This window comes from Neolamprologus multifasciatus, chromosome 23 (genome assembly GCF_963576455.1).
Source record: "Neolamprologus multifasciatus chromosome 23, fNeoMul1.2, whole genome shotgun sequence".
Lineage (NCBI taxonomy): Eukaryota > Metazoa > Chordata > Actinopteri > Cichliformes > Cichlidae > Neolamprologus > Neolamprologus multifasciatus.
Window position 1 is genome coordinate 27,006,099 of NC_140460.1, and position 26,345 is coordinate 27,032,443.

Consider the following 26,345-nt stretch of genomic DNA (forward strand, 5'->3'; position numbering starts at 1 on the left):
AACAGCTCTCTGCCCTATCTCTTCAAGTGGAGCGTTTCGGACAGCCGAAGCCACTGATACACACTGCATGCAACCTGTCGTCACGGATATTTGACCTTGAATACAGGTCACATAACTTTGACCCCTTTGTGACGGCGCTGAATTAACACACTGGGAATATTATGTCAAGCACAGGCTAAACTTCCCTAAAGTGCGAGTATAATGATGAGAAATTCATATTTTATATATGGGTTTATAGGGTTTTAAATAAAATATGCGATGTGATCTATCAAGCATGTATCACTGAACAGATGAATTAATACCACAGTCATTTGAAGGAGTCACACCACACTGCTCGCCCCATTTAAGGCTACTTATACCTCTGACATTACAATCCATGCGGTCATCCCCGCAGCTGTTAGGTGTACCAGGAATTAAAAGCACAGTTCTGCTCTTTGTCCTGAGATTGGGTTTCAATATCAAAAGCTGAAGAGGATTGACTGAGACCATGGGGTCTTTAACAATATGCCAATCACCCTCGCTTCAAACCAAGGAAACTATTCTTCTGTGCTGTGTTAAAGTTATAAAAATATTCATATAGAGAGAATGCTTAGATTTCAGAAGGTTAAAGCCTTTTGTACAACACTAAGTTAAAAGCCATACACAGAAATACTGTTTTTCAGTACTGTCCATTAGATGTGGTAAGTTCTTATTTGTAGAGCATGAAATCAAAATAGAATAATCATTCTGGAAATGTGTGGCCTTCTCTGGACAAAGGAGAGTTCAGTTCTGATCACTGCTAAACTGTCTGTCATTGCAGTCTTATTAAGCTGGTTGATTTTACTGGGAATCTACAAAAACATTATGGTCCCAGGATGAAGTATTTATGTCCCCAGAGACTAGAGGAGGCATGCACACGTAGACAGACAGGACCCCGTCCTTCTCAAACTTCATCACTGCTGTAAAAGACAAGAGTGAAGGTGTACGGAAAATGAAAAGGATCCTGAACTGGCAGATGATATAGACACAGATATCAACAACAACAGAGTCAAGTGATCACTCACATTTTGGCTCTTCCGCCTTTTCCATGCAACCAGCAAGCCTGCTAGGGAAAATAAAAACTTCTGTGTATATGTGTGAGACAAATCTATATTTTATTGCCTTTATAATGTCATAAAAACTACTTACTCAATGTCTCAAAAAGTTGGGCAGCAAAAGGCTAGAAAAGCAAGTAGGACTGAAAAGAAATAGCTGGACAAACTTATTACATTGCTTGGGATCAGGTCAGTAACATGACTGACTAGGAAAAGAGCTTCTTAGAGAGGCAGAGTTTCTCAGAAGTAAAGATGAGCAGAGGTTCGCCTTTCTGTAAAAAACAGTGTCTATAAAATTGACGACAGTACATAATATTATCAAAAGATTCAGAGAATCTGGAGAAATCTCTGTGCGTACTCGTAGAAATCTGTCTGCGAGCACAGTTTGCTGTACCATCTGTACCAAAATTTCAGTTCATATCATCACCATTATCACAATAGAGAAAAGTGCTTGTATGAATGGGTGAATGAGGCATGTTGTATAAATCGCTTTGAGTGCTCCAGAAGAGTAGAAAAGCGCTATTTAAGAATTAGTCCATTTACCATTTACCTGTGACCTTGGAGGTCATTCTTCCGCTCTCTTTCAGGGAAATGAAGGCAGCTTTAGTCTGAATGCGAGTAACATTTCCTTTATAGGAAAAGCTTTCTCAACAAACACTGCCACACTGTCCCAAAGTCCTGACTCATGTGACCTGAACCCCGCGTGACAGGGCTGACTCATTCGTAATTTGCAAGTCTTTACTTCCATTGACCCGCTTAATTTTTAGTGGGGATCTTGAGCAATAGTTCTCCAGGTTTTTGAAGGTATTTCAAAGTTATTCTATGCACATTGTCTGCTTTTTTCCCCCTTTTTACCTGTTTTCAGTGCAGTACTCATACCTATTTTCAGATGAATGTTTTTGTTTTTTAAGACAGCCAACACTGGCCTGTGAATCATTCAAGCATGCAAAGGCACCTCACTCAAAGGATGAACTGGTGTTGTGTCATAACAGCTTAGTCATGGATTGGCCTCCCCGGAGCCCGTACCCAATAGTATTGATGCAGTGTGGGATCATCTGGAAAGAGAACAGAACAAAATGAGCTTTGGATGTCCTTCAAGAAGCCTGGAGAACTATTTCTAAAGAAATTACAGAAAAGCTGCCGACAAGAGATCAGGCTGTGTTGAAGAATAAAGGGGGTCATGCCAAATATTGACTTTCAAGCTTGTTATAGTTGTGAATTGCCTTACTTACTGTTATTATATACTGAAAGTTTGCACACATTTCACTAAATCACCTCGTTTTTTTAGCAAAACAAAGAAGTGAAGCATGGTTCATGACTTTTGCACAGCCCTATATAATCTAAGCCCCACAAGCCAGAAAATACATCAATTTGATTTGGGGGAAAATCATATCTGTAGCTTTACAAGACCCAGGTAGTCTTGAGTGAAAACTCACCTAAACCTGTCCATGAGCCGAACACATTTTGCTTTTGCAAGAACAGCTACAAAGAATCTCTATAGGCTCCTCTTGTTCATGTGAATCTTTTATCCATTGATTTTTTTCTTTCTTTTTTGTGTTATTTCATATATTACATTATATGTGGAGTAGTATGACAATGTCATACTATGTCATAAGCCACACATCTCGGCAATATCCACACGCCCATCCCTGCAGGAGAAGGAGAGAGGCTGCAGATGGGGTGCCCATGCAAAGAGTACCAGAGGCAACAGGCAAGTAGAGGAAGGCCACCGAGGTACGAGCAGGTTCCCAGGATCCACCTGGCACCCGGTATCCGTCAGCACCTCCCCTGACAAGGGGAAGGCCCAGGCTCAGGGAGGGGCAGAAGCGTCCACTGGAAAGGGGCGACCATATCCCACCGGGGGATACACACACACACACACACACACACACACACACACACACACACACACACACACACACACACCACTTGTTCACTCACTCTCACCCACCCACTAGTGACACACAGAAAAACAAAGATATATGTGCACTCATAGACCCCCCCCCCCCCCCCCCCCCAACTAAAAATACTCCAGACTTAAAAATATAAACACAATGTGTTTATATTTTTAAGTCTGGAGTATTTTTAGAGGCAGTTTTCGAATTGTTCTGTAAGCATAACATCAACATCAGTAGTGAATATACCCTGACTTCAGCTCAAATAAGACCTCTCTGGTTCCTAAAGTCTTTTGGTAAAGAAGTTTTTTTCTTGTTTTTTTTTCACAAAAAATATTAAAAAATACATAAATCATAAATCATAGTGTTATGTTGGTTAGTAAAAAACAGGGGTGTAGGCAAATGTTTGGATCTAGATCTTTTGTGTGTTTTTTCCTCCCTGTATTGTCCCTGATCATTTGTTGTTGTGGACAATATTGTGAGAAAAATACAATTTCAGACAAAGCGAATACATAACACATTTATTTGAGGAAAGTTTGTTGTGCTCCGCATGTTTTTTATTTTGTTTTGTTTTGTTTTTGGCATCTTGCTACCTTAGGATTTTTATACTTCTAGTTGTTGAAATAAATGTTGTTTTTGCCAAGTAAACTGACAGGATTTCATTGATTAAAAAAATAACTGCATGAAAATGTACATTCTGACATGAGCAACAGAAACTATATCATTATTATTATTATTGTTGTTGTTGTTGTTGTTGTTGTTGTTATTATTGTCTTTGTCTTCTGTATGATATCATATCTCTGTACCATGCTGCTTACTTCCGATATCCAATTTTGAAATATAATTCCTAATATAATTGAGTGCTTTGTTAATAGCAGTTATTGCAAAACATATAATTTGATGTAAAACCACAAAATTATGTCAGATTGTATGAATTAAAAAAACAGTATCCCTCTCAAAAATGGCAGAAAACATTCATGGCATTTAGTAATGTGACATCCTGACACCTACTGGCACATAAATAACAAAACTGAGGCTAATGTAGATGAAAAAGATATAAATGAATGGAAATTTAAAAAGCTTTAAAAAATAAAATCAGTATGAATTAGTGCCAGCAAGTAAGAGCTGTAATCTTACTTACTCTGGATGAGTAGAAAAGTTAGTACAAGACAAACTTACAAACACTTGAAGACAAATTTGACTGTCACCCTCGCTGCAGGAATGATGATGAGAAGTCTCCAAAATCTTTGATCTTAAATCGGCTGTAGATGTCCTGTATGATGAAAGATTAATTACTTACATTACATTTTTAGCAGTCATGTAGTAGTAGTGATAGATGTGAAGGGTGTAACAATAATTGTTAGGTTTATATGGTTGGATTGTCATTTATGCTTAGAAATATATACTCATATATTCTTAGAGCTATATAATCGATTGCATAGTGATAGGATGCAATCCTATCAATCCTTTTCTCCATGTTTCCTCTGCTTGGCTCTCTCTTTCCAACCTCACATTGCATAATCCAGTGATTACATATAGTCATGGCTTTGTGACATATCCAACTATTTCCAGCTGCCCAGTGAGCCAGCTGTCAAGGACAAACCTTCCTTCCTGATTAGGAAGATCACGTGCTGATTGCATAGGGGACATCAGGGTCACAAGTATGGTTGCACCATAGATCTTTGATGACACTGTGGCTCAGAAATACTTGTATAATACATTTGATTCACAAGAACACGTGCACTAACTGATATTTAGTTTTGTTTCAGAAAATTTGATAAGAAATTCCCTTTTCAAGACAGGTGGCTGAAATAGATGAAGGGAGGAGTTTGATGACACCGATGCTTTCGGGATCTCCTGGATCCCAATAACACAGCAGTCCCCAACCCCTGGGCCATGGACCAGTACTGGTCTGTGAGTCATTTGGTAACGGGCCGCGAAAGTTGAGGCTCGAGGGTGAAATTTATGGTTTTCAGGTTTTGTTTTGTTTTTTATCAGTTTTTATTGTTATTATTTTCTTTATCGTTTACTCTGTTTCCCTGTGTCTTTTCCCATGTGTTTTGAATAAATCTAACTTTTTTTGGTACAGGTACTGGTTTTATTTGTTATATTATCTGCGACACCTTAAACCCCGGTCTGTGAAAATACTGTCGGACATAAACTGGTCCGTGGCACAAAAAAGGTTGGGGACCGCTGCACTAACACAGCTTCCACAGAGGAAGCAGTTTTTGGGAACAAGGAGTACCTGAAGCCCGTCGCTCTGGCTGAGATCATGTGAGGTTAAAAAGCTCCTTCAGCTTTCTTCATCACCTTAAAATATTCTGTATGCCAGGTTGCATCTTCTGCATAACATTTAGGCCACCAGTGTGGACCTTCCTCCACTCTTACCTTCACCCTATGTTAGTCTTCTTGAAATTCCATTTCATTCTTTTCCCATTTCCCTTTTTGCATTCCTCTCCTTTACATCATACCCACCTATCACCTCCTCATCACCCCTGTTCCATTTACCTACATATCCACTGAAGTCTGGGGGTAGGCAAATCCAGGCCTCGAGTGCCGGTGTCCTGGAGGTTTTAGATGTGTCCATGATCCATCACAGCTGATTTAAAGGGCTAAATGACTCCTCAGCATTTCTTGAAGTTCTCCAGATGCCTGGTAATGAACTAATCATTTGATTATGATTAACTAATCATTTATGGGTGGCTGTAGCTCAGGTGGTAGAGCAGGTCATCTACTGATCGGAAGGTTGGTGGTTCGATCCCTGGCTTCCCCAGTCTGCATGCCAAATATCCTTGGGCAAGATACTAACCCCAAATTGCTCTCCGATGCATCCATCGGAGTATGAATGTGTGTGTGAATGTTACCTTAGAAAGCACTTAGAAAAATGTGCTTGTGCGAATGGGTGTGAATGGGTGAATGTACAAGTTGTGTACAGCGCTTTGAGTGCTCAGAAAGAGTAGAAAAGCGCTATATAAGAACCAGTCCATTCAGGTGTGTTAACCCAGGGTGCGATCTAAAACCTGCAGGACACCGGCACTCGAGGCCTGGAGTTGCCTACCCCTGCCCTACTCTATTTCTCTTCCAATCTACACGATCGCAGAGCAGTTTGAATCTAATGCTTCTGGCCTTGCTTCCCTTCCAACTGGTTTCTTACACGGACATTAAAACTACCTTCATTTTCTTCATATCAGCCAGCTCTCTCTTTACCAGTCATCATCCCTCCATTTAAAGTACCTACTCTCACTTCCTTCTCTGCCTCCCAACACGCCTTTACCTCCTCCTCCTCTGTCTACCGCCAAACAATTTCCACCTTCTGGTCAACAAAACTATAGGCAGTCGTTGTTAATCCAGACCTGGACCAATTTTGAATGGAGGTCTCATTCTGATCATCTCATGATTTTTTTTTTTTTTTGGTTTTAAATATGCTGTTGAATTGAATTGTTGCTGGAATGTGGTCAGCGTCTATGATCTCAGCAAGGTTTCTAATCTCTGTAACATCTTCCACAGACAGATGTGTTAATTTTTAAGAAATTTCCAGAATCACAAGAGAAAGGAATTAATGCTGCAGTTATGTATGCATTTTTATACAGTCAAATAGTCTGTCATCTAGGTCCAGTGAGTTAATAATAATAATGATAATAATAATACATTTTATTTAAGAAAGCGCCTTTCAAAACACTCTTGGACACTGTACACAAGCAATAACAACAAAATGTTATGGCAAAATGTGTATGTTAAACAGCAATAGTCTCATATGTGCAACCCTTTCACTGGCCTTTATACACTTCTTTAATAATATTACTGGAGATTCTCCATATTTCACTCCCCCCCCCCCCCCCCTTACCCTTCTGTTTTACTATTTAAGTATTTGTTAGCATTTTTACACCTTTCCTCATCTTGCAAAATCCAGTGATTGCATACAGTCATGAATTTACAACAAACATATCCAACAACTCACAGTGGCACAGCCAGCTATCAAGGACAGTCATTTCTTCCTAAGCAGGAAGGGTTGGTTTCATAAGGGTCATCAGGGTTACAAATTTCCTTTGGTTGCACCATCGTTCTGTGATGAAATTCTGGCTGAACCAGTAAGTCTTTTTGTATTTTGTATTTGTAGAAGAATACAGAAATTTGAAATGTCTCTAGTCAGATCATGCATTTTATTACTAGATGAGACCTGATAAGATCATCTATCCTTCAATCCCTCCATCCATCCACTTTCACAGTGGGGCTGGAGCCTATCCACTCTACTCATGAAGTGAAAATCAAACAACATTCAAACTTGATGTGCTGAAATGTATAGTGAGGATGCATTCTGAGAGAGAAGGAGGGATACTGAGTCTTAATGGTCTATATTTTGCACCTCTCTTCCTGAGACTGCAGTGGTGGGACCCCTCAGACAAAATAGTGGATACTAGAGGTGAACAAAGCCATCAAGCAGAAGACCTACCTAGTACCTGACAAGCATGAGTGACAGTGGCTGAACCAAAAACTCAGGTGTGGGAGGAGTTCATTGAGATCATGGAAGATTGCCTCCCTATACCACTGACCTCCCCAACTGTGCTCATCCCTTGTCCTCTAACCACCGTTTCCCTAAGCTCCTCCTATCCAGGTATAAAGGTAGGCTAAAATGAGTAACCAATAGTCTCTGCTCTGGGCAGACTGAAGGAAGAGACTGCACTGTGACCATGGGATCGAAAGTAAGTGTTGTCACATGTTTTAACCTGGAGTTTAGACTTCTCTTCTTTTTTTACTTTTTTTTTTTAGCTTTAAATTCATTTCAGTTTTTGGTTATGGGTTTTCAGTTAAGCTTTTATATTTTCATTGGACCTTAATATCACATTCTCATGTCAAAACCTTCCAGCTTTAAAAACTGTCTATCTGAAACCATATTTTAAAATGTTGATGTATGCAAATTTGAATTCACTGTTCTAATAATTAACAGCATGCCAATCAACAATATATTATCTATTAATTATTACCAATAATTACAAATAATAATTAATTAAGGTGGTTTTCTGCAGCTTTCTGAATAAATAGAAGAAGAAGCTTCAGGGAAATCTTCTCACATGTTTTGAATGTTATTTAGAACTTAATTTTGTCCCACTTTGTTCATTCCAGCGAATGAATGATGACTACAAACTGGCGAACACCTCAGACAATGATGAAAAAACAACCAAGAAGGGTCAAAAATCCAAGGATACGGAGGACCTGAAAAAAGAAGTTGATCTGGTGAGTACTCCTCTTTTGTGCAGCCACTCTGTGATCATCTGTCAGGTAAGACTCAAGCACACAAACACAACTTCTGCAAACGCTATAAAGAGTTTGTAACGTGCAAATATTCATCTTAATTAAGAAAGAAAGACTTTCATGAAATGGACTTAAGGACAGCGTATTTCAGTCCATGTTACAGCTAGAGCATGAGCTCTGACTGCCCAAGCTGTACTTCATAAACATTGTTGTGTACCATCCCATGTTAAGTTGTTAAGATGTTGGCAGTTATAAATAAACTTTTAAGTTATGCTATCTAAAGAAGGTTTAAATGCTGAGTGAAGGAGCTGGTTGTATTTATATATTATTTTGTATTTGATTAAATGATATCTAATCTTGTATCCACATACAGTAAACCTATATCATTCAACTGTCCATATTTATAAAATCACTTTAATAAAGTTTTAGGTGGGTTTGAATTCACATGTAGACCAGCAGAACAGCTAGTTTTCACCGCTGTCAGCCTTTTCTTGCTCTGAACCGGTGTCTTGGTCGCTTCTCAAGGTCACTGATGAAATTGCATCACTGGGGAAGCATCACAAGGCAAACAAAGGGATGACAAATTATTTCATAACAATAACATGGTGCCTGCAGGGTTTTGAGGGATAGTGACCTTGGCCATGTCAGTTCGTAACCAAATAGAAAGCAAATAGAGGATTAAAATATTTTGCTGGTGATTCGCTTCTAAAAGAACTTTAGAAAAGATGCTATTTTGACAGAAGATGATATTCTGTCAAATAATTTTGAGAATAATTTTAAGCTCGTCCATCAGAAGGCCCGGTGAGCTCAGTCCATGGGAAGCTCTCTGCCATCCATCTGTTCTGTTCACGAGAATAATATTCCTCCTCCAGTATTTAACAGTATGTAACTTACACACAGTAATATAGTGGTTCTTAACCCAGATAATTCTCAAGGTTAAGATTGTATGACCTTGACATTGACAAGCTTGACAAGGACTGTGATGAATGACTGGTGTACATACATGATTGATGTTCTAGTTTCTTGAATCCAGCCAATGACCCTCCTGCACAATGACACCCAACAGATTGTTGTTAGGTGATTAAAGCCACGTCCTGGTTGCATATTAATGATCACCGTCCTATATCTTAACTTGAGCTCAAAGATGTGCTACAGGACATCTCAGTTCCATATAAACATGATGAAAATGTGGGGTTTTTTGAGTAGGAACATCAAAATCAGTGGAGAAGTGTTCTCGAGCTGCAATAGTAGCAACAGTAGTGTATGGCATGTTTACATTATCTATGACACATTCGGTAAGGAAAATGGCTTATTGGGTGAACCATGCAACCACACCCGTTTTCTCATGCCACTGTAAAAACTGCTTATAAATGTGACTGATCACACTTCATCCAAGCTGAAGACTTCTCATTGAACGAGTAAATATTAATGAAATGCATCATTTTGTATTCAACCTACTCAGAGCAGCAGATGATTGAAACTTTAATTTTTTTAAAGTCAAAGTGAACTTGTAGGTTAAAGACCTTTATTGTAATTTTACAAGCATACCAAAATTACATTTATACTAATGTTACATAGAAGGACATAAGTACTGGACCAACTTCCTTAAACAACAGTGCAAGTGCATCGACAATATTATCTTAATCTCCTTTAGAAATATAGAGAAAAGTTGCTTTACCCACGACTGCTGAGGTGTAGTCATCACAATAAAGGTGCCTTGTGATGGTGACCACCTGGCATCTGAAGTTCGAGACAAGATGCTGCTCACATACCATGATGTCAGATTGTGAACATCCTGCCTGTATGTGTTTTCGTTGCTTACAGTTAAAAGTCAGATGGCCGTCATGTCATCCGCAGTTGTAACAATAGTGTTGGAGGTATGGATGGTTTCAAAGTTGTGTACACAGCATGTAGCAAAGGGTCACCATACAGCCTTGAGGCACTTTGGTCAGATATATATGTATGTATATATATATATATATATATATATATATATATATATATATATATATATATATATATATATATATATATATATATATATATATATATATATATACATATATATATATGTATATATACATATATATATATGTTTTTATATATAAGATATGACATGCTGCATCAAGTCAAAATGCAGATAGAGAATATTGTTCCTGTTGTGTCTTGTATTCTGTATTAAGACTACAATAAGTTGTTCTTTATGAAATTGCTGAAATAATTTTTTGGGGCTAATTACAAATGTGCATGATCAACGTCATGAAATCAATGTTAATTTCTTTCATTAGAATTTATATTGATTAAAGTTCAGCTACAGGTTTGTCAGGATGGACGCCCCTGCTGGGAAATTCAACTGCAATGTCAAAAAAATGAGGAAAACTCTTGGGAGGAAACATCAGTCAGATATTAAAAGAGTGGTTATTAGCAGCAACATTGTTTCCATTCACAGACAGATTCTAGTCTTACTTGACTGTTTGCTTTAGCCAATCTTAAATTTCCTCCATGGACCAAAATGTAGCCATAATGCCCAGTTTTTAGTCTTTTTTATGCTCTCTGTGTCCCTCTGGAGGACACGGAGAAGTTTACAAAAGATTTTTCTCAAAGGAGATTATAGCTGCAGCTTCACAATCACTGGGATTTTTGACTTGTTTTTAAAAATGCATCTCTCTGTCTCTTTCTGTCTTTGTTTCACCTTAGGATGACCACAAATTAAGCTTTGATGAACTTCACAGAAAATATGGAAGTGACCTGACAAGGGTGAGCACTCCAAATGTGCTTTGTCAACTTACCAGGCTATTTGTGAAGTAATGCCATTATTGGAGGTGTATTATCCAAGAAACACTGCGAAATGATTGCGAAAAAGTCAAGTCTGACTTCTTTTTCTGACATTAGATGGACATGACAAAAAATAAATAAAATAAAAACACTCCTCAACAACCCACAAAACACACAATTAAAAGGGACATAGGACCTGTATGCTATAATATTATTGTGGTAGGAAAGAACTGTAGTGTACTCCACTTGTACAGACAGGTCTTTTGAGCTTGGAGTAACCCAGACACTGTTTTTAGGGTCTTTCTTCATCCAAAGCAAAAGAGATCCTGGCCCGAGATGGTCCCAACGCCCTCACACCTCCTCCCACAACACCCGAGTGGGTCAAGTTCTGCAAACAGGTGAGAGTCAAACCACAAATCTGTGTTTGAATTCAGATATTAGAAATGCAAAAAAGTGAGTACAACAGGCAAAGCCTGAATGTTATTTCCTCTGGTTTGCAGCTGTTTGGTGGTTTCTGCATGCTGCTGTGGATTGGTGCATTCCTCTGCTTCTTGGCTTACGCTATCCAGGTTGCCTCAGAAGAGAACCCTGGAAATGATAATGTAAGCAAGTCTTTATCTGAATTGTTATCTACTAAATAATGTGTATCCCAAAAAGTTGATTCTGTTCATCTGGATGTAACCTTTTCAGTTGAAAAGAATCAACTTTTTGGGACTACCTTCACTGGATGATTGAGCATGCATGAAGATAAACAATCTGTACCACTGTTTGCTGTACCACCTAACTCTCTCTTTTATCTTCATGTAGTTGTACCTAGGGGTCGTGCTTTCTGCTGTTGTCATGATCACGGCTTGCTTCTCCTACTACCAAGAGGCCAAGAGCTCCAGGATTATGGATTCCTTTAAGAACATGGTCCCACAGGTGAGACACTGAAAGGAAAACTAATGTAAATTCAACATATTTACAGCTTATATGAATTAAGAAACTGCAGTATTTTTTGCACAGTCTTAAGGGAAAAGTTCTGCACTGATGATACATTTTATCATCTGAAACTTTGCTGCTGGGATTAAATTCAAACCGAGTTAATCAAAAATTCCTAAAATCTTTGATTTCATAGCAAGCCCTGGTTATCCGTGACGGAGAGAAGAAAAGCATCAACACCGAGGAGGTGGTGCTTGGAGATTTAGTGGAGGTGAAAGGAGGAGACAGGATCCCTGCTGATCTGAGAATCATCTCTGCTCATGGCTGCAAGGTCTGTGCCTCAAATACTCTTAATGCCAGCAAACATTTTTGTAGAACATGTGTTTGATATCTACTATTATTTATTTAAATGAGAAGAAGACAGGCTGTGATGTTTAGTTAGTTTTAGACATAGTTTAGTTATGGCCGGCGACGGAGTCGAGCTCAGCCCTCAGTCCATTTACGTTAGCTAATCTTTTGCGTGCAAGCTGACTGTTCAACTGTTCAACATTTTTATGTATGGATGTTAAGTTGCTAAGTATATTGATGCATGTGGTGGTCTTCATTCTGAGTAGGATTTTTGTGATTCATTCAAACATCATACCAGTTCCCATTTATTCCTTCAGTCAAATTCATATTTATTAAATAGCATTCATGTGTTTGTTTTACCTGTATTACTTTCTTTTTAATCTCTCAGGTGGACAACTCCTCCCTGACTGGTGAATCAGAGCCCCAGACTCGTTCTCCAGATTTCTCCCATGAAAACCCACTGGAAACCAGGAACATTGCTTTCTTCTCCACCAACTGTGTTGAAGGTAGAGTATGAACAGCTTGTGGTTGACAATTTGAGTGTGGTTTTTATTTGATGAAACAGTAGTTTAGTGATGCTTGCTGGTAATCCACAAAATAAGAAGTATAACGAGGAAGAATGAAATCATCCATTGTTCTGTGGACTCGGTGTCTCTTCTCTTTTCAGGCACAGCCAGAGGAATCGTCATCAACACTGGAGATAATACTATCATGGGCCGTATCGCCACCCTTACTTCCAGTCTTGAAGCTGGAAAAACTCCCATTGCCATTGAGATCGAGCATTTTATCCACATCATCACTGGAGTGGCCGTCTTCCTGGGTCTTACTTTCTTCATCCTCTCCGTCATCCTCGGATACAGCTGGCTAGATGGTGTCATCTTCCTCATTGGTATCATTGTTGCCAACGTCCCAGAAGGTCTCTTGGCTACTGTCACTGTGAGTTTTGGTGTCTAATGATACTCTCTTTAAATACCTTTCAATTTATTGTTGCCATAGTTTACAGTTTTGAAAACAGAAGTTTTGTCTGTAGGTGTGTCTGACTCTGACTGCTAAGCGCATGGCCAAGAAGAACTGCCTGGTGAAGAACCTAGAGGCTGTCGAGACTCTGGGCTCCACCTCCACCATTTGCTCTGACAAGACTGGCACCCTGACCCAGAACAGAATGACCGTGGCTCACATGTGGTTTGACAACCAGATCCATGAGGCTGACACCACTGAGAACCAGAGCGGTGTCGCTTTTCAAAAGAGCTCCCCCACCTGGACTGCTCTGTCTAGAGTTGCCGGACTCTGCAACCGTGCCGTCTTCCTGGCTGGCCAAAACGATGTTCCCATTCTGAAGGTGAGAAACTTTCATCTTTAAAACTCCTCTAATTATCAAATTCTAATGCATAAATTATACATCTGCAGTAAATCTTTGCAGAATCTACAGCATAGCATATGCAACTGGCAGATGTTACTGACAGCATTCATGATGGTGCATTGACAGCGGTATGAGTGTAGTTACATTTTCATGTCAGATTCATGTCAGTTTACACAGCAAGGCTCCAATAGGGTTTGCGATGATGGGGTAACAATGGCATAGATTGAACACAGAAGTATAAGCTCATAAATGTGTTGCTCTAGTTCATTGATTCTGATCATCAGAAAATACTTAAATTCAACACTGGAGAAAAATATTAGTAACTGCTTTTTAGTGGAACAAGTCCTCATAGGCTTGGACAGAGCTTATTACCTTGTGTATTGATCTTCTTTTTGGAGATGTTTTAAATATACAGCTTGAGCCATAGCAAGAGGTGGCCAGCGAGATTGTTGGATCTACCATATATGACATACGTATTTCTTGCACTGAAAGTCCACTAAATGTGACAGGGTGGGTAATTTATTGCAAATAGTATTTGTTTAATATGTGTGGTTACAGGTTTCTTCTTGTCAATGTTGTAAATTTATTTGTTTATTCACCAACAAATAATCGAGCTATTATATTGTTATTTATTGCTCATTCATTTTAATTTGCAATATATTGTTATTAAAAAAGGGACTTGATCCATGATTGATATAATCCGTTTCTGGTTTTGCTAAAACCCACAGAGAAATATCGCTGGTGATGCCTCAGAAGCTGCTTTGCTGAAGTGTATCGAGCTGTGCTGTGGATCTGTTAGTGAAATGAGAGAAAAATACCCCAAAATTGCTGAGATTCCCTTTAATTCCACAAACAAATACCAGGTAAACAATCCACACCATGTATTAAAACTTAAAATTATATTGTATATAAAGATTGTATGTTAGTTTATATGTGTGACTCCACCTAAGAGTCCACCTGAGACCTGGACGCTGTGCCCATCTTTGATAAACAGTTATGGGCACAAGAGTGTAGAACAACATAGTCATTTTGCATTACATAAACCACTGATAGTATAGATAAGACCTGCATTTAAATCCAGCCTTTCTGCTGTCCCACAGCTCTCTATTCATAAGAACACAACCCCCGGAGAAACCAAGCATCTGCTGGTGATGAAAGGAGCTCCAGAGAGGATTTTGGACCGCTGCTCCACCATCATGCTTGAGGGCAAAGAGCAGCCTCTGGACGACGAACTAAAAGATGCCTTCAATAGCGCCTATCTTGAGTTGGGAGGTCTTGGAGAGAGAGTTTTGGGTAGTTTATTTTCATTTCAACCACGTTGAGTACAGTACAGAGAGAAACGAGGCAGCTTTCCTCCCAGACCATAACGGATACAGATTCTGATTGATTCTTAACAGACAATTGAATCTCAATCACATTTTATTGGTGCCTTATAGGTTTCTGCCACTATCACTTGCCTGATGACCAGTTCCCAGTAGGCTTTGCTTTTGACACTGATGATGTGAACTTCCCCACTGAGAACCTGTGCTTTACTGGCCTCATGTCCATGATTGACCCTCCTCGTGCTGCTGTGCCCGATGCTGTTGGTAAATGCAGAAGTGCTGGAATCAAGGTATGATAACTGTTTCAAAGAACATCTCAAATTTTGATTTTTTTGGATATAGTTTATAAAAAAAATTCTGCACATAAACATTTTATCTCCTCAATCCTTGCAGGTCATCATGATCACAGGTGACCATCCAATTACAGCCAAGGCTATTGCTAGAGGTGTGGGTATCATCTCAGAAGGCAATGAGACTGTTGAAGACATTGCTGACCGCCTGAATGTTCCAGTTTCAGAGGTCAACCCTAGGTTAGTTTTCTTATCAAGATTTATTTAGCTAACTTTGAGGATAAGTAGCCGCTGTTCATAAACAGAGGTCATGTAATCTGTAAAGCAAAAATGCCTTTTATGTGAAAATACTGTATTTTCTCTGACACTTTAATTCTTTGTAATACAAGTGTAATAACACTTCTGTTGTGTGGGGGAAAATGTGATTCATTATGTGCAGGAATCCAACATTTTCTTAAGTCGAATATTTTCTAATGTTGCTTTTTGCTTAACATACCATCTTTTTTTTTCTTTTTTTGCCAGGGTTGATTCACTCTTTGTTCTATACCAATGTTTTCATCTTGTCTTCATCATGCCCTGTGCTCAGACACAGGACGTTGGATAACAACTGCTGTTATACTTGCACTGTTGTAATCTAATCTACAGGGATGCTAAGGCCTGTGTCATCCACGGTGGGGAGCTTAAAGACATGACCCCAGAGGAGATTGACGATGTGCTGAGGAACCACACTGAAATTGTATTTGCCAGGACCTCCCCTCAACAGAAACTGATCATTGTGGAAGGATGCCAGAGACAGGTGAACATCGCTGGGGATTCTCACAGACACAGTTTCACAAGTGTTTTATTTGTGACTTGTAAAAACATGTTCTTCCTTGTCCAGGGAGCCATTGTGGCCGTGACAGGTGATGGCGTGAACGACTCTCCAGCTCTGAAGAAAGCTGACATTGGTGTCGCCATGGGCATCGCTGGATCCGACGTCTCCAAACAGGCTGCTGACATGATCCTGCTGGACGATAACTTTGCCTCCATTTTAACTGGAGTGGAAGAAGGTAAGACCTTGAGAAAAATGTCGAATTATATAAAATACAAAGCATCACTGAATCTGCTAAATTACTTTGTTCAGGCCGTCTGATCTTTGACAACTTGAAGAAGTCCATCGCCTACACTCTGACCAGTAAAATCCCTGAGATGTCACCCTTCCTCCTCTTTGTGATCGCCAACATCCCTCTGCCCCTGGGAACCGTCACCATCCTCTGTATTGATCTGGGAACTGATTTGGTGAGCTGTTTGGCTCTTCATCCTGCTCTATGTAGAGGTTCAAATGGTAGATAATGCAGTTATGGGTTGATTTTGTTTACTTGTGGTGTCACAGGTCCCTGCAATTTCTTTGGCTTATGAACAAGCTGAGAGTGACATCATGAAGAGACAGCCCAGAAATGCATCAGACAGGCTGGTGAACGAGAGACTCATCAGTATGGCTTATGGACAGATTGGTAACACATTATTTATACTTTTAGGCCTTTAATTATTCTGTTCATATTTGCTGTATTATGTCTTGTTGCATGCTCCGTCATACAGGTAAAGAAATTCCCAAAAGTTGATTCTGTTAATCTGGACGTCCCGTTTTCAGTAGGAGAAATGTTTCATCACTCATCCAAGTGACTTCTTCCATCTCAACTGACTGAGGCGGAAGAAGTCCCCAACGTTATAAAACAGTACATTTGCATAATGTATGAAACTAGCAACATTAAATGAAAACTGGGCAGTGAGGTCAGTTTCATGATCATTAATATGCAAAATTTTTATTATTATTGATTATTGATCAACAACCACTGATCAATGGCCATGAGTACCATTCACAGAGAGTTGGGTAATGGCTGCAATCACAGCATTGTAAGATGGCGAAAGATGTACCCTTAGGCCCCTCCTCGTTTCAGAGATGGTCTTTCCCTTTTTCACATAAATGGCCTCCTTGACTCTGCGCTCAAACCAGCGTTCCTCCCTGTCCAGGATGTTACATCCTCATCATTGAAAGAGTGTCCACCGGCTTGTAGGTGTGAATAAACTGCGGCCTAACAAGGTAGCTCTTCACTCTTGTGCCATCCGCTTCATCAGAGGTGGTTTGGTTTCCCCGATGTGTAAATCCTGGCTATCCTCTTGGCACTTAACAGCGTACACTATGTTACTCTGTTTGTGTCAGGGGACCTGATCCTTGAGGTGGACCCATTTTTGGCGCAGCGTGTTTTGGGGTTTAAAAGCCGCAAAGACACAGTGTTTAGAAAAAAATGCTTCTCAACTGTTCCGATACTCCTGACACGGCTTCGACTGCGGTTGTCCTTCTCTCCTGGATCAGCTGGAGCTTTCTTTTGGTGCCTTCCCAGCTTTGACAAATATTCAGTTGGGATAACCACATTTACTCAGGGCCTTCTTGTGTGTGCATTCTTGTACCATTCTCTGGTCACAATTGTCGCAAAAGTAACAATACAAAGTTTGTAAAATGTTTCTCATTTGAAAAATGTTCAAAAAGGAAGATGTTTAAGAATGAAGATTGAAGAAACTTAATAGGTCCAAATTCAAATAACAATAATTGTTTTTTTTAAAAAAGTAACATTTTGTGATCATTTTCAATATCACATTTGTAAAGTATTCCCAAATATTTCCTGCTGTGGTTTGGTCCTGTGTCATAATCTTTGAATTCTTTGTCCGTTATATCTATTCACCTTGGCTTTTGCAGAGAATGACATTGACGTGTCATATTTGCTCATGTTTATTTATGAAGAAACTGCCACAGTTGTAAAAGAAAAAGTTCAAACTTTCTCTGATAAGAATCCATTGACGTTTTCTGTTGTTTTCTTGGTGTTAGGCATGATACAGGCCTCAGCTGGCTTCTTCACATATTTTGTCGTCCTGGCTGAAAATGGTTTTTTGCCCTTGGATCTCATGGGACTCAGAATCTTCTGGGATAACAGATTTCTAAATGACCTAGAAGACAGCTATGGGCAGGAGTGGGTCAGTCTGAGTTGTGTTACTAGCTGTACTTTGGACTGTGAAAATGATCAAACTTTACGGTACAGTTCACTGAAGTTTCAGTGCTCAAAATCAAAAACATTCCAATCTTTTCATCTCTTTTTTTATACACCAGACATATGAGCGCAGAAAGATCTTGGAGTTCACCTGCCACACAGCCTTCTTCTCCAGTATTGTGATTGTCCAGGTGGCCGATCTGCTCATCTGTAAAACAAGGAGGAACTCTATTTTGCAGCAAGGAATGAAGTACGTATACGTAAAGATCCGAAAGAGCTCCAATGGGTGTGATAGAACTTTTCAATTGAATTGTATTAAGTGCCAAATCACAAAAACATTTGCCTCAAGGCACTTTATATCATAAGGTAAAGACCCTACAATAAAACAAAGAAAAACACCCAAATCATATGCCCCTCTACGAGCAAGCACTAACAGGAAGAAACCTCCAGCAGAACCAGGCTCAGGGGGGAAATACCAGTTAGGTTGAGGGGAGAAAGCAAGGACAAAGACATGCTGTGGAAGAGAGCCAAAGATGAAAAATAACAAATAAGTAAATAGAGAGGTCTAAAAAAAGGTGACTGAAGAAGAAAAATTAGATGCATCATGGGTAGCTTAGCCCTATTTCATGAGCTGGTTCCAAGGAAGAGGGGTCTGAAAGCGTCAGGTTTGAGGTAATGAGAAGACCCAAATGCAGAACTCCTCCAAGAAAAGACAGTGAGTTTATTTACAGGGTTAAAAAATGCGCAAGTCCCAGCACTGTGGTTCCCGTGGCGATTTCTCCCAAATCAAAACAGTGCTCGTGTCCATGGTGGGAATTGTGAAACAGCAACTCCAATTCCAAAACACTGGCTCCACTCCCATGAAAACAACTCAGCTCCAGATTCATAGTGAAGACAAAACACACTGGTGATGGCTAGGCAATCCACCAGCAAACAAGGTTTTCATTAAGCAATCCACTGCCATACTGTCGAGTTCAATACACTGTTAAGTAGGGATGCTGCCGATGACGGTAATCAGCTGCAGCTGGCAGCAACAGAAGAGCAGCATGTGTGGCTGACTCCAGTGAGTGAACACTTCAGCGCTGAACAATACTCAGCGCCAAAACCTCCAGGGATGCAAAAGTCCCACACAAAAGCACACACAACAGGGAGAGAGATGTGAGGGGACTAGCAGCAAAAACACACACTCAGACACAACGGGCAGGTTGAGCGATGAGGGCTGCTGAAGGCTCTGTCTCCCGTTCTACTTTTAAATACTCTAGGAACCACAAGTATGCACGCAGCCTGAGAGCAAAGAGTTTTAATGGGGTGATATGGTAGTGTAAGGTCATTAGGATAAGATGGGCACTGATTGATCAAGACCTTGTGTTTGAAGAGAAGGTTTTAACATTTGATTCTGGATTTAACAGGGAGCCAATGAAGACAAAAAATATGTAAGAAATATGCTCTGTCTTTCTAGTCTCTGTTAGTACTCTTCTGCTGCATTTTGGATCAACTGAAGGTTTCAGACATCCTGATAATAATGAATTACAGTAGTCCAGCCTGGAAGTAGTAAATCCACAAACTAGTTTTTCGGCATCACTCTGAGACAGGAGTCATTCTATTTTAAACGTGTTTTCATCTCTGTTCACAAGTTTCTGGATTTCTTTTTTTATAAGACTGAACTTCTATATTCACATTCTGTTTAACTTGTTGCTTTTTTGAAGAAGTGGTGCAGACTAATGAAGCCGTCTACTGACAAAAGTTACAAATGGTTGTTTAAAATGAAAGCAGTTTAAAACTAATTACTGAATGATTCATTGTGAATTAGTTTATTATCTAAATAAAGGCTCAGCTAGTTTAGATGTTTAGATGGGGCGTGAAAATATTTCTTCCTGCCATGTGGGGAATTATGTCAAAAGTATGAGACCCGCTGACCTGAGGGAAGCACAGCATATTTAATGCCTACAGCACGCTCTAATTGCTGTAATAAAATGTTATGGTCAACAGGATTAAACTCTCTTGTCTACCAGGACAAGCACAGAGATAAGTCCACTGTCAGGGGCCATAAGAAGATCACTTGTAACCTTCACCCAGTGTTTGTGTTTCAAGTTTAAGTAATATTCTTTGATTTAGTGTTATTCATGGTTTTGGGTGTCAGTGTTTATTATAGCTTGTGTATAGTCTCTGTGCCTGTGTTTACTCTGCGCCTTCCCTGTGTTCTTCGTTTCATGTCAGGTCACCATTGTCTCTATGTTTGTGCATCTCCTGTGTCTCCTCAGTCAGTCATGTCTCCCTGTCTCAGGGTCAAGTCCGCTTCTTTGTGAATGTCTCATGTTTCCTGTTTTATTTTGAAAGTCCCTCTTCTAGTGCTCATTGTGTTCAGTTTTGGTCTATGGAGCTTGGAAAGAAAAGCATCTGGACTTCTTTAAGTTGCTTGAAGACATTTCACCTCTCATCCGAGAAGCTTCATCAGTTCTAGGCTCAAATGGTGACAAGTCCTAGATTTAAGCTCTGTGGGAGTAACCCACCGAGAGGGGCATGGACCCCCTAATGATCCTCTACCTAATCACAGGAGCCAAGGTGTGAAAACGGGTGTGGGTCACAATCAGCCAAGGGTGAGCCCGCTGTGAAACCTAGTCCCACCCTATCATGCGATTTCCTGTGGTCAAAAGGCCCAGGATGTGAGTGGACGTTAAGGCATCTGGGATCTCTGGGATAACTGGATTACAGATGGCAGACAGTTGATGTAAACCACTGCCTCTGTTCAAAGATGGTCATTCACAGCAGACATAGATGGTTTCGTTCACTCCTCTTTCAAACTATCTGTCTTCTCTGTCCAAAATATGACATTGGCATCCTCTAAAGAGTGACCTTTGTCCTTTAGATGCTGATGGACAGCCGAGTCTCGTCCTGTGGAGGTGGCTCTTCTATGTTGTGCCATGCGCTTGTGAAGTGGCTGTTTGGTCTCTCCAGTGTAGACGTCTGAGCATTCCTCGCTACACTGTTCGGCATACACTATGTCGCTAAGTTTGTGTTTAGGAGTTTTGTCTTTGGGATGAACCAGTTTCTGTCTGAGTGTGTTGCTGGGTCTGAAGTAAACTGGGATGTCGTGCTTGGAGAAAACTCTCCTGAGTTTCTCTGATACACCGGCTACATAGGGGAGGACAATGTTGTTACGTCTGTCTTTCTGATTCTCCCTAGCTGGTGTCTGACCTTCTTTTCTGTGCATCTTTGCTGACTTGATGAAAGCCCCATTAGGATTACCACATGTTTCAGAACTTCCTCTTGCGTTCCCTCTTTTTTCGTGTTTTCATCTCTGTTCACAAGTTTCTGGATTTCTTTTTTTATAAGACTGAACTCCTACCTCTTTTTTCCTTCAGGCTTAGAGGGAACATTTTCTGCCTGGTGATGTAGGGTCCTGATTACTCCAAGTTTGTGTTCCAGAGGGTGGTGGGGGTCAAATAGGATGCTCTGGTCTGTGTGTGTGGGCTTTCAGTAAACGTATGTTTTCCATTCCCTTCAATGCACGCGGCACAGTCCTGGAATGGCAAACAGTCATCCTTTGTGTCTTCCCTGGTGAACGTTAAAAAGAACAGCGAAGGATTCCACTTCTTGATTTTGACCCAGGTGTCATCCACATATCTGTACCAGTGGCTGGGTGCTCTCCCTTTAAAAGAGCCAAGAGCCTTTCTTTCCACTTCCTCCATGTAAAGGTTGACCACAATAGTTTTGCTTCCTCCCTGTCTTGTGTGTATTTGATTACTCCCAGCTCTGTTTCCCTCCTGTATCTCATTCCCTCATTATTCCTCTGTGTATTTTAGCCCTGTTTTTTTCTCTGCCTGTTGTCGTGCCAGCCCTCGTTCTGTTTATTGTATTCCTAGCTCCCTAGTTTTGGCTTTCCTGAAATTCATGAAGTCATTGCTGCCTAATGTTAAAAGAATGGTTGGTTCAACAGAGCTCTGTGTTTTTGTCAGCCTGGCTACAGTGCTGAAGGGAAAACTATGGTTGTTCTTATTTTCTTCAGTCAGTGATGATTATTAAGATGTTCTAGCTTCACGGTGGGCTTTTTTAAAATAAAGCAGCAGATTGCTTTTCCAGGCTAAATCATGATCTTCCAAATTTTTGAGATACCATTTCACATCTACTGTGATAAAATCTACTCCCTACCGCTGTGTAATCCATTATTCTAAATTTGAATATTGTTAGGAAATGATCAGGCAAGAGAGGGTTTTCAGGACACACTGTTAAATGTTCAGTTTCTGTGCGCTATGTCAGAACAAAATCTACAGTGTGATTGAAGTGGTGGGTGCGTTCTTTTACATTTTGAAATAAGTCAGTTGAGTCTAACAGATTAAACGCCATGATGAGGCATTTCTAGCATCTACATGGATGTTAAAATCACCCACAATAATGATTTTATCTGAGCTGAGCACTAAATCGGATAAAAAGTCAGAGAAATCAGACAGAAACTCAGAATAAGGCCCAGGTGGACGATATATGATAACAAATAAGACTGTTTTTCTTTTTTCTTTTTTTTAGTTTTTCAGCTGGGGTGGACACGATTAAGAATCAGGCTTTCAAATGATTAAAAATCTGTCTGGTTCTTTGGTTGATTAATGAGCCGGAAATTGCTGCGACACTCTCCCCTTGGCCTGTGTAGACCGCAATTTTGCTTCCTGGTCCCAACTCTGGATAATCACGTTTATGATGTTTAATAAATTTGGCCAGATTTTAAGAAATGAGACCTGGTCCATCCAAAGTGGGATGGATGCCGTCTCTCTTAACAAGACCAAGTTACTTTCAGAAAGTTTTCCAGTTATCTATAAAGCCCACATTGTTTTTTTGGACACCACTCAGACAGTCAGCAATTTAAGAACATTCAGCTAAACGTGTGACTCCTGGTCCGATTCAGGAGGGGACCAGAGAAAACTACCAACGTTGTTTTAACGTGGTTGCACATCAACTTCATACTAATTTTAGTGACCTCTGATTGACATAACTGGGTGTCATTACTGCCGACGTGAATTATAATTTTACAGAATTTAAGTTAGCCAGCAGATTTAAATTTCCCTCAATGCCGCCTGCTCTGGGCCCTGGAAGACAAGTGACTATGGTTGCCAGTGTTTCCAGCTTCATATGTCTCAGAACAGAATTGTCCATTTCCAGAGCTTGTTCCTTGGCCGGTGTGTCACTGAATGGACATATGAATGGGTTGGTGTGGTACCAGGGGCTTCTGTTTAGCATTTCTGACTGACATCAGCATCCATACAGCCTAGAACAAATATAAAACATGAACCATTTGAAGAACGAGCTCCGGAAACAGTTTCAAATTTTATTATTCCACAAATCAGGCTAAAAGCTTTCCTAAAAGCTGAAATAGATATACATGAAACTTAATATTTTATTTATTTAAGAAAATGAGCCAATGTTAAATATATATGTAGTACAACAAAGGATACACCAAGAGCATTCAAATAAAATATTAAAAAAAATAGTTTCAGTTTTATTGATATTGACTGACATTTTTCTTTTGTACAGGAACAATGTCCTTATCTTTGGGATGTTTGAGGAGCTGGCTCTTGCTGTGTTCCTGTCATACTGCCCAGGCATGGACATTGCCCTGAAAATGTACCCTATGAAGTGAGTAAAACAGATAAGCTAATACTATGATTTTCTTAGAGATACCCTTTCTAGGCATTTTTTTTTTAATTTAGCAATTATAATGACTAATTCCTAATGCACAATTGTCCTTTTCTCTGTGGTGTTTGTGGCTGTTTCCTTTGCCATCTTCATTTATGTACGGGCATTCACGTTCCCAAGCCAATTCCTGTCGTTTTCAACATTCACCATAACATCGACAGGATCAGTTGAGTCTGTTATCTGCTGCCCCTGCATCGCATCATAGAGTATGGCTCTGGCCAACACAGACTCATAAATCATCCTGCGCATCTTCTGGCAGATGTTTTCTCTGAAAAAGGAGATAGCTTTCCCCTCCCAATAGAAGGCTTTTGTGTTTTTAAGTCCAGATTTTGTCAAGGTGAAGACCAAGGTATTTGTAATCCTCCACACAGACCCCACGGGTGTAAGTAGGGGTTGCTGACGTTCATGTCCTCCTCCTATCATCAACCAGTTCCTTAGTCTTTGCCACATTAAACTGCAGATGGTTTTGCCAAGTACAAAAGTTGTCCACCACAGTCCTGTACTCTCACCACCTTCTCTGATACCTCCCACTACTGCAGTCATCAGAAAATGTTTAAAGGTGACAGACATCTGTGCAGTTCTGTGACCTGTTAGTCAGACCTGTTAGATTTAGTTCATTGACCAACTCCACGCTACATTTGACTTCACTGCTCTTTGTTTACCTTAAACCATTGATGGCATTCATGCCAGTCCAGACCTCCCCCATAATCTTCTGGCACTCAAGTTTCCCTTTGTCCTTGGACTCCTCACCTGATGTCCTCAGTCACTTCAGCAGAGTCAAAGAAATAATGTCAGTGTTGTACTTGTAATTCAGTCTCTGTCTGTCCATCCAAACCTTAGGCCATTATGGTGGTTCTGTGGATTACCGCACGGCTTCCTTCTCTTCTTTTATGATGAAATCAGAAAATATATCCTCAGACACCACCCAGGAGGTAAGAGTTTTATTTAGGAATGACCAAACACTTTACAAGGCACATAGGACACATTTTTATCCCTTTCTTTTTTCACCCATTTTTAAAAAAAATTACTTGCACATAAATTCTTTGGAATTTAGGTTAATAAGTTATTAAGTTCCATTTGGCCCCATCTATTTAAGCGAGAGCATCTCATATATATATATAAATCCATTAGCTTTTTTTTATATATATAAATCCTGTTTTCAATGCCATTATTATTAATAATTTTAATTAATAATTTGTTTAAAACTAAAAACTAAAATCATGATCAAATATGCTCCTTTTAGCCCTTCCACCAAATGTATTTACATTAGTTAACATTTAAACTAACCTTGAGACTACAAAGAAAAAGGTACTAAAAGTCCAAAAGTTTTAAATGGTTGAATATCTTAAGAAACCAAAGTAAACTCTCTCCACTAGTTGAAGTCAGTCACGATGCTTGAATCTAAGCAGAACCTGTATGCAGGGCTGGCTCTGATACAGCTGTGTGAAACTGTCCATATTAAAGCCTTTTACATATTTAATTACAAATGCATAATCAACAGAGTTATATCAAAAATCTTTGTCATTTGGACAACATAAAGAATTAAGAAAAAAAATGTGAGGTGAAATTTCATAAAAATGATGTCCCTAATCGTGTCTCCTTTGGTTTTTAGGCTGGTTGGAGAAGGAGACATACTACTGAGCCAACATGAGACAGACATGAAGGCAGTGTGTGTTTCATCACTACTTAATGTTATCTTAAGTGTTTGTTAGAGATGCTATAGCTCTAAAAACACCACAAAGCATGGATAGATTAAGAATATCTTTATGAATGTGTGTACCGAAATAAAGTATTTCTAATCTAAAATCAAGGCTGTCTGCATTTTTATTCAGTTTTCTTGTAAGTTTCTATGTTATGTTAAAAGTGAAAAAAAAACTGTCTCAGGGTTTTTTTTCCCCCCAAGGTTCAGTATCTTGCCTGTGAATACTCTCCAAAGTTTTTAACTTTCTGAGAAGACGTTAGAGATAATTTCTTTAGGGGTACCTGCTACTTTATGGACACTAAGTTGTGTAATCCTCACATTCATTTCTGAGATTTTAAATGTTTTCCTTGTCCTCCTAGTATTTTACAAAATCCCTCCCCTTGTACTTTAACAACCTCATCTCCACCTCACCCTGCACCATGCATAGCCAAGTGGCTACAAAGAGTCATAAACGTAACATCCAACAACCTGCATCGGCCAGCCATTAAGACAACTTTTCCTGCTCACTGCACATTCCAGTACACAGAAAATGCACATATTTGTTTAGTGCGGGACATCAGAGTCAAAAGTGTTCCTTGGCTCCAGGCCAGTCATTTATGAAGTTTACTTTTGTTTCTAATAATCTGATGAGCAGTTAGAGATAACAAGGTCATTTCAGGTGCATTGAGTTTCCTGATCATTCATTAAATCTTAAATATCTCAGC

General features: G+C 39.7%; 1 protein-coding gene across 1 annotated transcript; it reads left to right on the forward strand.

Moving 5' to 3' along the window:
• The first annotated feature begins 7,533 nt into the window (after positions 1 to 7,533).
• Positions 7,534 to 25,745, forward strand: LOC146491723 (sodium/potassium-transporting ATPase subunit alpha-1-like). The gene is made up of 23 exons (XM_085151813.1): positions 7,534 to 7,668; positions 8,090 to 8,200; positions 10,916 to 10,975; positions 11,290 to 11,391; positions 11,494 to 11,595; positions 11,801 to 11,914; positions 12,111 to 12,245; positions 12,651 to 12,768; positions 12,930 to 13,198; positions 13,293 to 13,601; positions 14,351 to 14,485; positions 14,723 to 14,915; positions 15,059 to 15,234; positions 15,338 to 15,474; positions 15,880 to 16,030; positions 16,115 to 16,283; positions 16,358 to 16,512; positions 16,607 to 16,727; positions 18,098 to 18,243; positions 18,377 to 18,507; positions 23,778 to 23,879; positions 24,780 to 24,871; positions 25,552 to 25,745. The coding sequence occupies exons 1-23, from the start codon at positions 7,657 to 7,659 to the stop codon at positions 25,578 to 25,580; spliced, it is 3,069 nt and encodes a 1,022-aa protein (XP_085007939.1). The 5' UTR covers positions 7,534 to 7,656; the 3' UTR covers positions 25,581 to 25,745.
• The last annotated feature ends 600 nt before the right edge of the window (positions 25,746 to 26,345 follow it).

What these genes read in the sequence shown, in the direction of transcription:
- LOC146491723 (XM_085151813.1), top strand. An exon ending in TTAAGAACATGGTCCCACAG is followed by an intron (nt 11,915 to 12,110) that starts GTGAGACACTGA and finishes TTGATTTCATAG; the next exon opens with CAAGCCCTGGTTATCCGTGA. An exon ending in ACGATGTTCCCATTCTGAAG is followed by an intron (nt 13,602 to 14,350) that starts GTGAGAAACTTT and finishes TAAAACCCACAG; the next exon opens with AGAAATATCGCTGGTGATGC.